Source organism: Aythya ferina (genome assembly GCF_964211825.1).
Source record: "Aythya ferina genome assembly, chromosome: 3".
Lineage (NCBI taxonomy): Eukaryota > Metazoa > Chordata > Aves > Anseriformes > Anatidae > Aythya > Aythya ferina.
In genome coordinates this window covers 4,192,501-4,204,951 of record NC_140298.1, presented here as the reverse complement: position 1 = coordinate 4,204,951, position 12,451 = coordinate 4,192,501, and the positions used below count along the sequence as shown (strand labels likewise).

General features: G+C 49.4%; 1 protein-coding gene across 9 annotated transcripts in view; it reads left to right on the top strand.

Annotated features, from left to right (window-relative positions):
• The window catches only part of BCL11A (BCL11 transcription factor A), a 137,117-nt gene that overhangs the window by 74,303 nt on the left and 50,363 nt on the right, over positions 1-12,451 (top strand). For 7 of the 9 annotated variants that reach the window (XR_014691392.1, XR_014691393.1, XM_084514484.1 and 4 more), the window contains one exon: positions 2,939-3,268. Coding sequence is in view for 7 of the 9 variants with exons in the window: in XM_084514484.1 (XP_084370610.1) it covers positions 2,939-3,268 (330 nt within the window). In the remaining 2 variants the exon portion in view is untranslated. Of the gene's footprint in view, positions 1-1,395; positions 1,798-2,397; positions 2,496-2,938; positions 3,269-12,451 lie in introns of those variants that run through there. The other 2 variants (XM_084514486.1, XM_084514483.1) reach the window with 2 other exon arrangements.

Sequence of the window (12,451 nt, the reverse complement as noted above, 5' to 3'; positions counted from 1 at the left end):
GCGGCTCCCCTTCTCCCCGCACTTGTCGGGCCGGGCGAGCCCCTCCGGTGCCCGCCGTGCTCCTGGGGGGCTGGGGCCGGGGAGGAAGGGGGGGAGCCGGGGGGAGCCGGGGGGCCGCGACCCTACAAGAGCGCTTCGCCTTAGAGACGGCCCCGACCCGTTAGGTAGCCAGGCAGGGCATTTGGCTCGCCCCCGAATTAAAACGCCCAGCCCGCGGAGCGCTGCCCAGCCCAGGTGAAGCGCGTTGCCCTGCTTTCTTCGCACACGGCGGTTTTTGCTTTCTTTTTCGCTTTCTGGGAAAGTAGCAGTGAGAATAAAACCGTATTTTGCTGGCTCTGCCTCCATCGGGAGCCAAATGTTTTGCAGTGAAGACGGTGCCAGCCGTATTTCATACATTAGTATATAATTCTTGTTAATTAGCAATAATTTACGTTAAGAGCATAGAAAATGTTGAGGTTACAGGTTTTATATCTGTACATTTGATCATCTTGTTATTTTCAAGAACTTTGCCTCCTATAAAATTAATTAGGTGAAATGTGGAGGTGTAATCAGCAACCTCTGAATTACCACTTCATTTCCTGGTTTTGATTGTAAATCAGCCCAGTCACTACAGACTTCAGCAAAGTCTATTTTTGTTTAGCACTACTTTTAACCGTCTGGTGTCTCAGCGCCGCGTTACCTTCCACTGCTAAATAATACTGACAGTGTCAGAAATAAATCAGGCCACGGGAAAACATTATAATTGAGTAATGATTATGCAGGGCTCCTCGCTAAGCGAGCTGTAAGGGGAATGTTGTTTATTTGGCGTCTTTCGCTGCGGAGAGTTGCTAAGCCAGAAGTTACGTTTACCGGTTAGCCCCAAATACCTTTGTCTGATGCGTGTGGCGAGCTACTGGTGGAATTAGTCCTGCAGTGATTTACTCGCTCTGTCCGACCGCAAGGAATGGCCGGGGAGAAAAATGCCACGCGCAGAAATCCTGCAGACACGTCCTGCTCCCCTCTCGGCGCCCGAGCCCGAGATGCCCCCGGAGCTGCAAGTTTAGGAGAAAACCCCGGCGATTAAGACATTGCTGTTATTAATACGAACGTAACCTTCATATTCCTGTGGTTGACCTTACGTTAAATTAGAAGTAGTACCAGAGGCGAGAAATTACGGACTGTATCCCTGTGTCCTAGTTGGAGCTAAGGTACGGTGAGGTAGTGTGCTCTTTCAATATTATTTCACGCAGCACAACTGGGAGCTACTCCAGATCTTCCTCCTCAATATTCAGCCTAGGCAGGGTTGAAATAAATTTAACCTGAGTTCACTGGATTTTTGCACTTTATCAAAATCAGTTCCAATATCGCGCAGTCAAATTAAAATCTATTTTTTGATTCTCTGTGGCTTTAAGTTCATTAAATGTGAAATTGGCAGCTAGCTAAAGAAGGTCAGACTGATTAACTGTTTAGGAGTTGCATTCTGTCTCGCCTGCCGTACCTGGCACTGTTTTGAGGTGGTTTGCATTTGTAGTACCCTCTCGTTTTTGTTGCTGCTGCTCGCGTGCGTGCTGCGTTGCGCAGACAGAGGAATACCAACGCACTGGCGGTATTTTTTTTTCCTGAAAGGCTGTAGTGACTGCACGCGTATTGCCAAGATATTTCCGTGCAAACTTGAAAAAAAAAAAGGCAAACAGAAAAGAAAGACGTCTCCACCTCGTTAGAGCATCCACTGACGATTATGTGAGCAGAAATAGCCTCATAATGAAGCTTTTTGGAGCTCATTCAGAAAATTTGTCAACTTTGACAACATTAGGCAAGGTATTTTGAGCTTAAAGAAAGCACTTCTCCTCGGTGTTATGAAATGTGCCATTTGCTTGGCCATGCTGATTTTTATACGACGAAGGCCACCGGTGCTAACACGTTAGAGAGAGAATTTAGGCGTTCTTTTATTTCAGGATGAAAAAGGAAAAATGACCGATTGGCTTGGTTCCTTAAGAAATAAAAAATCTCCTCTTCGGCTAATATCTCTGGGTGGAATTGTAGGTGAATTGGGAATTTATGTGAATCCCGAGGAGCTGCTGAGAAGCGGGAGGTTCCTCCCCCCGCCCCGCAGGAATTTCGGTTGCACTTGATTTTTATCATTTGCTTCTCTGTCATTTATTTATTTTTTTTTTCTCCCTCCTCCCCTTCCCCCCGCGAGTAACTCCTGCCTTTCGAATGTGTAAATTGGAAGCCACAAATGTGGGCATGACACAAACGCGTCCCCACATACGCATGTACACGTGCACGGAGAGGGCCATGCGTGCGCGGTGTGCCTGCGCGTGTGCGTGCCTCCATCCATTCCCCCTCTCCTCCCTTGCTCCTGCACACGGGCGCTCACACGCTGCCTGTGTGTTGAATATGCAAGCCGTGTGTTGAAACACCTTTTGTCTGCACACGCACACGCGTGGTTCACGAGCCTAAATTTGAGCAAGGAGGTCTGGCTTGTGGAAATACACACCCATGTGAGAGGGAGAGTGAGTGTAATGCTTTCAGCCTTGGATTCATATACATAAATAATACATCCGACAATAAAACACGGCATTCGCTTTTTCTTCCTAGCACCACCGCAGTTTTGCAGTATATTCTTGAAGGCTATTCATTTGATTTTACCACTAAATCGTTAAATCGAGTCGGAAATCTCTCCTCCTCTCTGAGCACAGTTACAGTTGCAGGGTTTGCTCTCCCAGTTCTGCATGCTACAGCTGCTCCTGCAAAATACAGTCCCCGTAGCTGATAAATTTGTCTTCTCCTGGTGGGGATAGTGGCCGTGTGGCATCGGTCTCTTGGGGGGGGGCACACGCGGCTGTCGCCGCTGCCGTGTGACATTTGCGACTCGGGGTTCAGCGTGTGCCCCCCCCCGTGCCCAGCGCTTTCCAGCGGAGCTCTAACGATTCTCCTTTTGTTTCTCAAACTGCAGCCGAACCTCTTGAAGCCATTCTCACTGATGACGAACCTGACCATGGCACGTTGGGAGCTCCAGAAGGGGACCACGACCTCCTCACTTGTGGCCAGTGTCAGATGAACTTCCCGTTGGGGGACATTCTTATTTTTATTGAGCACAAACGGAAACAATGCAATGGCAGTCTCTGCTTAGAGAAGGCTGTGGATAAGCCACCTTCACCCTCACCAAGTGAGCTGAAAAAAGCATCCAATCCCGTGGAGGTTGGCATCCAGGTTACGCCAGAGGATGACGATTGTTTATCAACGTCATCTAGAGGAATTTGCCCAAAACAGGAACATATAGCAGGTAAATTAAAACGAGGAGAAGTGTTTGCGAGTTTATTTCCGTTTCAGTCGCAACGTAGCACGTTCGCAGTCGCAAAGCGCTGCGCCCGGCTCTCTCTTGTGTTTGCCACGGCGGCTGATGTGCTAAATGCCCTGCCTTCGGTTTGCGACGAGCACGCGACCGGTATTTCCTAGCAGCTGCGTAGAGGCAGGAGCAACAGGCACGTGCCGTGCGACCGAGTATTTTTAATGGTATTGTGTGAGGCTGCTCTCGTGATTTGTCTGTATTGTAGTCACTGTCGCCCGGCGCCTTGCCTGCCGTAGCGCTGCGGGAGGAGATTTCAGGCCCTGCTGCAGGAGCAGGGAAGGAGCTTTCAAGTCTTGGGTAAACTCAGGGGTGAAAGAGTTAACCGAGCATCAGCCAGCCTTGGTTCCATATTGGCTGTCAGCGTATGGACTGTAATTAAACACAGCCCCATGGCAAAGTGACACCACCGACCTTGACTTTAAGATGCCATTTTCGACTGGCCAGGCCAGAGTAGAGAGGGCAGTTGCTGAAGCGCACAGACATGCTTATTCGAAAAGTTTAAGGGCATGTTGGAAATTTCAAAAGGTTGGTTTGACAGGAAAGGCCGCTCTCTGCAGCCTGCCTCCTCAGCCAAATGATAAATGCTTCTCTGTGCTCTCTCTTGTCTCTGATGTGGTTTTGACAGATGTATCTTGATTTTGTTTGTGGTTTACACAACCACATGTCATCCGTACAAATGTCCAAGGCAGAGTTCTGTTTTGTGCAACAAACAGTCTGAAATGCAATTTTTTTTTTTTTTTTTTTAAAAAAGGTAAATAATTCCATTTCTTAGCATATATTTTTTTTTAAACCGGAAAGCCATTCGCTGTGCAAATATTTTGCAAATGAGGTTGAAAAAATAGAACGTACGACGCGAAAGAAAATCACAGAGCACTGGCAGTCTAACGAGGCGTACTCTGCTTTAAAATCCCGTTAGTAAACAAGAACACTGCCCATTCGTAGTGAGCATTGCAAATTGCTTCAAATCGCGCTAATAATACCATCTGAAAAATGCGAGGCTGCGGGATATCAAAAGCAGCAAATGCCTGGACCAGTTTCCTAAAACAGCCCGCGACGTTCGGGACTCGGCACTGCCTGTACCTCTGTGACAAGAGGCCACAGGACAGTGCGCTGCTGTCAGAAGTGCAGTACATAATCACATGATGTGCTGGAGCTTGTCTTGGGCTTGCTTTGGCCACAAAGTTAAACCATAATAGGGCAGTAGACGCTGGGAGTTTCAGTGTGATATTCTCGCAGCCTTCCTAGCCTCCCAACCAGCCATTAAATCACGCTCGGGGTTTGTGTTTTGCAAGGTTTTGCGGTAGCAGCAAAGACGTGCGAGCGTCTGTCTGTACACACGCATACATATGCAAAGCCACGTGCATACCCACGCGTACATAACGTGAATGAATAGGTACTGTTTCTGCCGAGTAATAGATGGCACTTGGAAAGCATGTATCGGTCGGTGTGTGTATATGTATACCTTATATACATACATATATCTCTCTCTCTCTCTATGTATATATGTTTATATCCAGGTTTAGAAAGAAACAGAGGCTCAGCTACTGATAAGCTACATTTTAAAACAGATTTAAAAAAATATTTTTTTAAAAAAGTTGGTATATTCAACTTGCAGGCCGTGCTGGCAGAGGGTTATTTTCCCGGAGTGGTGCAGGGCAGTGCCCATTTCGATGTGCTGCCTGTGATGTGCAGATGAACGAACACAAGTGTAGGGCATGATTAATGAAGCGGGAGCCTGGCGGAAGGGATTTGTAGTCTTCCGAGATCTGGAGCCATACTAAATCACCAAATATGGAGGAGCGGCGGCGTGATGTAACGCTGTATTTACATATCGAACCGCTCTGCTTAAAAGACAAAACACAGTATCTGTCAAGCAAGAATTAGGAGCACTCCTCGCACCGTGGTCCCAAATAGGTCATTCAGTCTGCGAGCCGGGGACGTGTTCACGAGGGGGAACTCCTCGGCTGAGGACCTGACTCTGGCGCTCCAGCGCTGGAGACGCGGCCAAACCCTGCCCGGCTCAGGCTCTGAGGCGAGGCGAGGCAGGCAGCCCGAGCAGGATCTGGCCTCGTGCTGCCACGGGGCAGTTGACTCAGAAGAAGCTTCGCAGCGGCGGTCGCAGCATGTAAAGAGAGGTGCGGGGCCTGATCCTGCCCCCTCGTGCTTGCCCCGGTGGCGTCTGGCTCGTCGCCGGCCGGATTTGCCCCCTCTGCTCGCTGCCGGCCTGGGCCCAGGAGTGAAACGTGAAGGTCTCAGGGGAAGCCGTGGAGTTCAGGCCGCTGGAAGGCCCCTGGATGAGGCACTTCCCAGTTCTGCTGTTTCATACCTGCTCTGCTGTGCAGGCGTGCGAAATGCAGGAAGGTAGCTGAGCGTATAAGTGAAAATTAAAAATTAAAATAAAAAGGGAAAGACAATGCCTTTGGAAGAATACCTAGGAACTGAGTGAGCTGATTGTCTGGGGTGAGAGACCAGAAGCTGTGTATTTAGTTGCAACGTAAAAATGTACCCAATTAGTTGGTGCTCTGCACGAGGGGTTGGAGGTTAGCTGTGGATGCAGGGTGGGCTCTGCCGGCACGGTTGCAGTCAGTAAGTTGGTGCCTTACGGTAAGAGATCATCTCCAGATAAGTAATGGTTAAAGAGCAGCTCATCTAAAGGAACAGGGCACTGAGTCATTCAGATGCAGGCAGAAATGATGTCTGTTTTAACGTCGATGGGCTTATCTTGGTCCTTGCCGGTTTCCGAAGGCAGAGGCAGGGGCAATTTCGGTAGCAGCTGAGCTGCGCGCAGGCCGGCGTGGATACCTGGCTCTGGGTGGGCGGGTGCCTGCGCGCAGCTTTGACGCGATATAAAATTTTGAGTGATGCTGATCCAGCGCCACGGCTGAAATGTCATAAATTTAACTGGAAATTAATAGGATATGTTGTGTGGGTCCGACGAGGCAGCTTTCATCAATATGTATGTCAAACACTCACCACCAGATACCAGCAGTCTGTGATTTGCAGCGAGTGCTACGGCAGGGGTTTACTGATCCGGTCTCGTATTTTACAATGGGGGGAAATATTAACTGAAGTATCTAGAGATCAGTGAATGTAAAATTGCTGTTCACTTATTGAAAAAGCCGAAGAAATATTTACAGTCCACCGGCGTCAGGTTTTACTGTTTTGTTTGTTGAATGTATAAATCTGAGGGAATTAATGAAAGGCTATTTTTTGGGTGAGGGAGGATCTTAAGCACTACTTGGCTGCAGTTGGAGCACTTTGGAGCGCTGTGCCCACCCGCTCGCAGCGATGGCTGGGGATCCTCCAAGGCCGTATTTACTGTGCAAAGGGGGAGGAGGAGGGGAGGTCATTTTTAGCGTGGGGATCCTTTATTCTCAAGCAGCTTGTTGTAGTCAAATATAATAACATGGGAAAATAACGTGAGGAATACCCCTCTGTAATAATCGCAGGGGAAGTGGACATAATTTGCTGCTAAATTTTGGACCAAGTGATTATTGCGGTGCTCAGGAGGTGATGTCTGTGACCAGTCATTATGCCACAGACATTTTCTGGTGGTGTTATTAGTCGTCGCCGTTATCGTTCTGTAGCTTGCAAATTGCAGTTCCTTCCTTTGTTTTCTTCCGGATAAAAATTCATTGACACCTGAACTGAATAGTTAGAGGTGTGTCTAGACAATGAGACGCAAGCTTGAATTGCGTTTCCGGGGGGGGTGGGAAATGAAAATGGCAGTATTTCTGAGTAAAATTCGGTTTGCTCTCGCCATGCAGGGAAGCCTGGGGAAGGTAGGCTGGGTTCAGCAGTTCCCTGCAGGAAAAATCGCGAGGGTGCTACCCAAAGGCTCCTGCTCGTGAGATTCGGGTCCTGCGTACAAGCTGTATTTGTAAATAAGACAGGGAAAGGTTGTGAACTGGCAGCTTGGATGTTTTGTCAAAGTACAATGTCAGAGAAACTCTTTCTAAGACAAATTGTAAATAGAAGTGTCACGATGATTGCATGATTGAGCTGCAGAAGTGTCTTTCAATTGTTGGCATTGTCAGAAGACTTTTGAAAGCTTAATTAAACGCAGTGGCCTGTGTGGCTGTGAAATTTACTTCTCGGGGGGGAAAAATGTAAAAAATGTGGGGGATCAAAAAGTTGTTCTAACGCCACCCGTGCGGGGATAGAGAAAAGAGTCAATAGTTTGTCTGCTTTCCCCAGTGCCTTTTGTAAATAACATTTTTTGAAGACGCAAACACGTGATGCCAGCATCGTCCTTTGTATGAGGTACAGCTTGTGTTAGTTTTCCTATTCCCTGCTGTTACAGACAGTTAATATAAAAATGGCTCTTTATTGGAAACACAAATACGAGTTCACTTGGAGCACAGAAGCAGGATAGAAAGTTTTCCTCTGCTTCGGCGCGATTGTTCCGGGGAAGCGTCAGAAGTGTTGCAGCGCCTTCAATCTCTATTTTGTGGTCCCTGCCAATCAGATCTTCTTGTTTCGAGGATTAGAAATATGGTTTGCGTTCTTCCCCCCATTGTATGTGACATTGAATTGTGAAGCTCACCATGGGCTGAAACGTAGCCGCGTCCAAAACCGCTTGCGGTGGAAGAGGCAGCCTGGCACGCAGGAGGCTTGGTGGAGCTGGGACAAGGTGCGCCTGCACGTCACGTGCTGCAGGCTGGGGAAACAGAAGGGGCTGGGGAAACGCTGGGCTCTGCGCAGCCGGTCGGAGCAACGAGTGGTGGAAACTGAGGCAGGGAACTGGAGAAGGGGTAAATTAACCGCCTCCTAATTAGCCCGGTAGGAGAAATAAAGTCTTTCCGAAACATTTCCATAATTTTGTAATGCCTCTCTTAAAGAGAAGGAGGCCTATTAGCATTACCCAGCTTGCTATATGCAACCCTCGGCACATGAGCTGTTTTTTTATTTAATTCAAATAATAAAGACAATTAAAGAGGCTCGAGAGGCAGTGTCAGGCAAGAGGAGCTCAGCCTCCAGTTGTTTGCCTGCACGCATCCTCATTACAGCCCATTTTTTTGGACAAAATTCCCTTCCAGCTTCAGCCTGTTTTTACATCCGAGAGCAGCAGCTTTGTGCAATAAAAGGCGTTTAGCAGCAAGCTGGACACGGCCTGGCGCGGTGCCACCTTTCTGCACACGGGATCTGATCGCTGAGGATCGACGGCACCTTTCTGCCCGTCGGGGGCTGCGCCGCCGAGCCCGGGGCGCCTCGTCATGCCGCAGCTGGCCAGCGTGCCTTCGCCTGGCTTGGCGATGCCCAGGGTGCTGTAGAAGTTCATAAAATGTGCCGAGCTCCCGTTGAAATCCATTAGCACCTATATTTGCACCCATAATGTGGCCCTACACCTACAATTAACTTTTTATTTATTTATTTATTTATTTTGAATTGAATCTTGCCCCGTACAAGTGCACTAGATCCAGTCTGCCTCCTGGCAGTGTCCGTCGTAACAGGTTTGGGCCCATGGTGCTTGGTATCAGCACACGTATGGCTGTGATTTATCGCGTCCTTTAACAAACAACAGGCTCATTAGTGTACCCACAAACCGTCTGAGCAGTTAGGACGATCTGTTTTCCATTTCATAATGAATTTCCACCAAGCACGGTTTGCTCCTCGGGGCCCCGATCCTCAGCACACGTGTGCGGGCGTTGGCGCTGGCGGCAGCTGGGTCGGTGCAGCCCAAAGGCGATGGGTGCGGAGCCCGTACCGAAGCCCCTGATCATCCTCCTGCCTTCCTCACCAGTTTTAGCAGGCGACGCGCCCCGTGCCAGGCCGGGTGAGTTCGTTTCCCGACCTCTGCCGGGCCGATGGGCTCGCCGTGTGCTTCGGAAACCTTCGAGGCAGGCGCTCGATGCTGGGCGCGGGGCAGAACCGCAGCGGTCACTGCCGGGCTCATTCCTCATGCGGAGTGGCACCGAGCGGGGCTGGCGAGGGACAGACGGGGCCGCGGGTGCGGTGTGGCGAGGTCAGCCCCGTCCCAGCAGGGAATTGGTGTTCTTCATTTGCCTTTACAATGGGAGCGCAGCTACTGTACCTCGGAGCAGCTCTCAGGTGGGAGCTCAGATGGGCGCATGTAAATGTCCTGTCAGATGCAACACAGGAATATTAATGTTTCCTCGCCACCACGCTATAATAAAGCTGTACACGGCAAGCTTAATATGCAGCCAGTCTGGGGAATTGTATAAAACTTAGATAGCCCAGTGTGAATGACAGCGGTGGAAAAAAATATTCAATATGCCACAGTTTGCAGTCTTGTTTTCCTTTGATCTAAAGCAAAATGAAAACATCCGTTTCTTTCCCTCCTCATTTCATATAGGTGCAAAATTGGTTAGTAAGTAAGGAACGAAGGAAAGAAAATGAAGAATGTGGCACAGAGCACAGTGGTTTGAAGCACATGCGTGTCAGCCTGCCGAGGAGTTTATTTGCCAAAGTATTAGCAGACATTTATTTCTTATACTCGAGATCATTTGTTTCCCTTTTCATTCTTTTTTAGTATCGGTGTCTGGCTGAAACAAAGAAAACACGGCCACCGTAAGCAGGGGGCTGGAGCCCGCTTGTCCCCCTGCTGCAGATGTAGCCCAGGCTGCACATCCAGAGCCCGCGAGCCTGCCTCACATAGGTTTCATTTGCATGTCCTTATGGTTTCAGAGCCACGCTCTGCAAAAAGGTGTATTTTGCAGCGCGGGGATGTTAGAGGATTTTTAATAACGTGCTCATTTAACTGAATCAACAGCTGTCAGGGGCAGTTGTAGGAAATCCGCAAAATGCACAAAGAGAAATGCATAACGCTTCCCAAAACAAAGCGCTTGAAACACAGCGAGTGCCAAAAAAGCTGCTGAATCCCGAATTTGCAGACTGTGCACCAAAGTGTTTCTCCTCTCCCCTCTCCCCCGAGACCTCTCCCGGCTTGGCTGGTGCGATCCTGCTGGAGCTGCTACCTGAGCAGGTTGCAGTAAAGCAGCGCTTTGCTGTGTTTGACGGGTGTCTGGCTAAGTCAGCCTGAGCCTAGATTTCAGTGTTGCACACCAAATAGCTCAAATACCAAGATTCGAGAAAGAAGCGAAGCCAAACAACTGCATTACTGTCAAGGAAATGAGGCTTAATATCCCTGTGAAATAGCTGTCGAGGAGAAGCCTTGCTGCAGGTAGGCGTTGGCAGGGGGTTATTCAGGGCCGGGTCAGCTTCAGACGCTGGATTCGCAGCCGAGCAGGGCAGCGTGTGCGCCGGGGGGGGCACCTGGGGAGATGGGGTCAGTCCAAACCCAGGGCTTGCTGTTTGCATCCTCCCCGCGCTTTGCATAAGCACTGAACAATTACACCTACAATTTGATCCTAGCTGTAGATAGAAAAACCTCTGCCTAAATAAACAATAGAATTACTGCGAAACAACAAAGGCTTAAAGAAGAACCGTGCCTTCAGTGCTGTTATTATTGTTGTTGTGGATATTATTATTATTATTATTATTGTTGTTGTTGTTGCTATTATTACAACTACCACCTTTGTTAAATAAACACACATTACAGTTCCTTGCTGCTTAGGAAGGAAGGAGTTTAATTTTACGTTCGCTGCTTGCTTGCTTGATTTAGTAGGTAGCAAAATAGAAAATGCAAAAATGTCCCCCCTCCCCCCTGAAAATTCACAGCAATTAATTTGTCACCCGGTGTTACTTTGCTGCAACATCACAGCTGTTTTTTTTGGATGGAGCGCGAATCGTCTGGGTTTCCTTGCGTTTTAGCTACTGAGTTTATTCTTTTTGGAGGAAAAGAGGAATCGGCCAAATTGTCGTCTTTCGGCCAGGCCACCGAAAGTGCACGGAGCATTTCCTGCAGGAGGGTGGCCAGGGGCTTTTCACCGTGTGCTCTTTCTTGCCGATATTAATTTTCATTTTAAGAAAGAGCTTTTATGCAAAGGGAAGCAGTAGCTGGGGAGCCTCTTTCTCTTGGAGGAGGTAAAACACAGCTGGTTGCATTTAAAAAAAGGGAGCGTTACCGCCTGAAAGATTATTTGGAGGCCGCATTATTTTGTAATAAACTATAAACTGTCCTGTGTTAAATGTGCATTATGTTAGAAAAAATCAATAAGGAAAAATTAAATTCTGATAAAGATACTCTTGGATCTTTGAAAACAACTGCTGTCCTTTTAACTAAAACATTTGAGGAGCTTCAAAGAGTATGTATTTCTTCTGATCTTAGAGCTGTGTGACTGGTAGCAGGAAAAAAAAATCTTATTCTACATACAAGTGGATTGCTTAACAAGTCAGCACAGACACATACTTGTTTGTACAATAGAGATAAAAATTCCTGTATAAAAATAATTCAGTTGCTGACAGCAGGCATTGTGCTGGGGCTGCCTCTTTTGTGTTGGCCGGGGGTCAGGGACCACGGCTCCCACTTTCTGCTCGGGGTAGGCTGTCACGATGGCTCGCTGGATGCTGGGAATAAGTTAATTGCTTTATTTTAAGGGATGCTCGGAGCCCAGTCGCGTGTTTTCGCTCGCCTGCTCTGTCCCTGCAAGCAGCGAAAGGCGGAAAAAAAAAAAATCTCCTAGCGGGGGAAAGGACTTGGGGGCAGTTTGAGAACTGTGGCCTTCCAGAGCCGTGTGCTCGGCAGCGCAGCCCTCGGTGCCTCAACTTCTGCTTGGAATCCGATTCCCAGCTCTGCTGCCGCATCCCCCGGCAGCCTCGCCGAGCTGCGCTCCCCCAGGGACAGCGGGTCGGAGCGGGGCCGGTGGCTGGCCCCGCTGCTCGCCGCGCGTCCCCAGCTCCGTTCCTTCGCAATAAACCCTAAAACGCCAGGCGGGAGCCACCCGGGCACGTGGGGGAGAGCGGAGCCCGGCGGCAGCGTGCGGCTCGCTGCTTGGGGAAAAAATGGGCGCAGGTAAGGCACGCCGTGGCGAAGAGGCGAGGGTCGGCTGCAGAGGCAGGGGCTGCCGGCAGGATGCGGCCGCCCGGCTCCTTCCCTGGGGCGGCGATGGATGGAGCAGAGCCCGGGCGGCGCGGGCGATGCTGGCAGCTCCCAGCGGCGGCCGCTCGGCTCCCCGGCAAGAGCAGCGGCCACTGCGTGCCACGCTCGGCTCCATCCCTCTGCGCCTTCCTGCGAACGCAGAAAGTTTCCAAAAT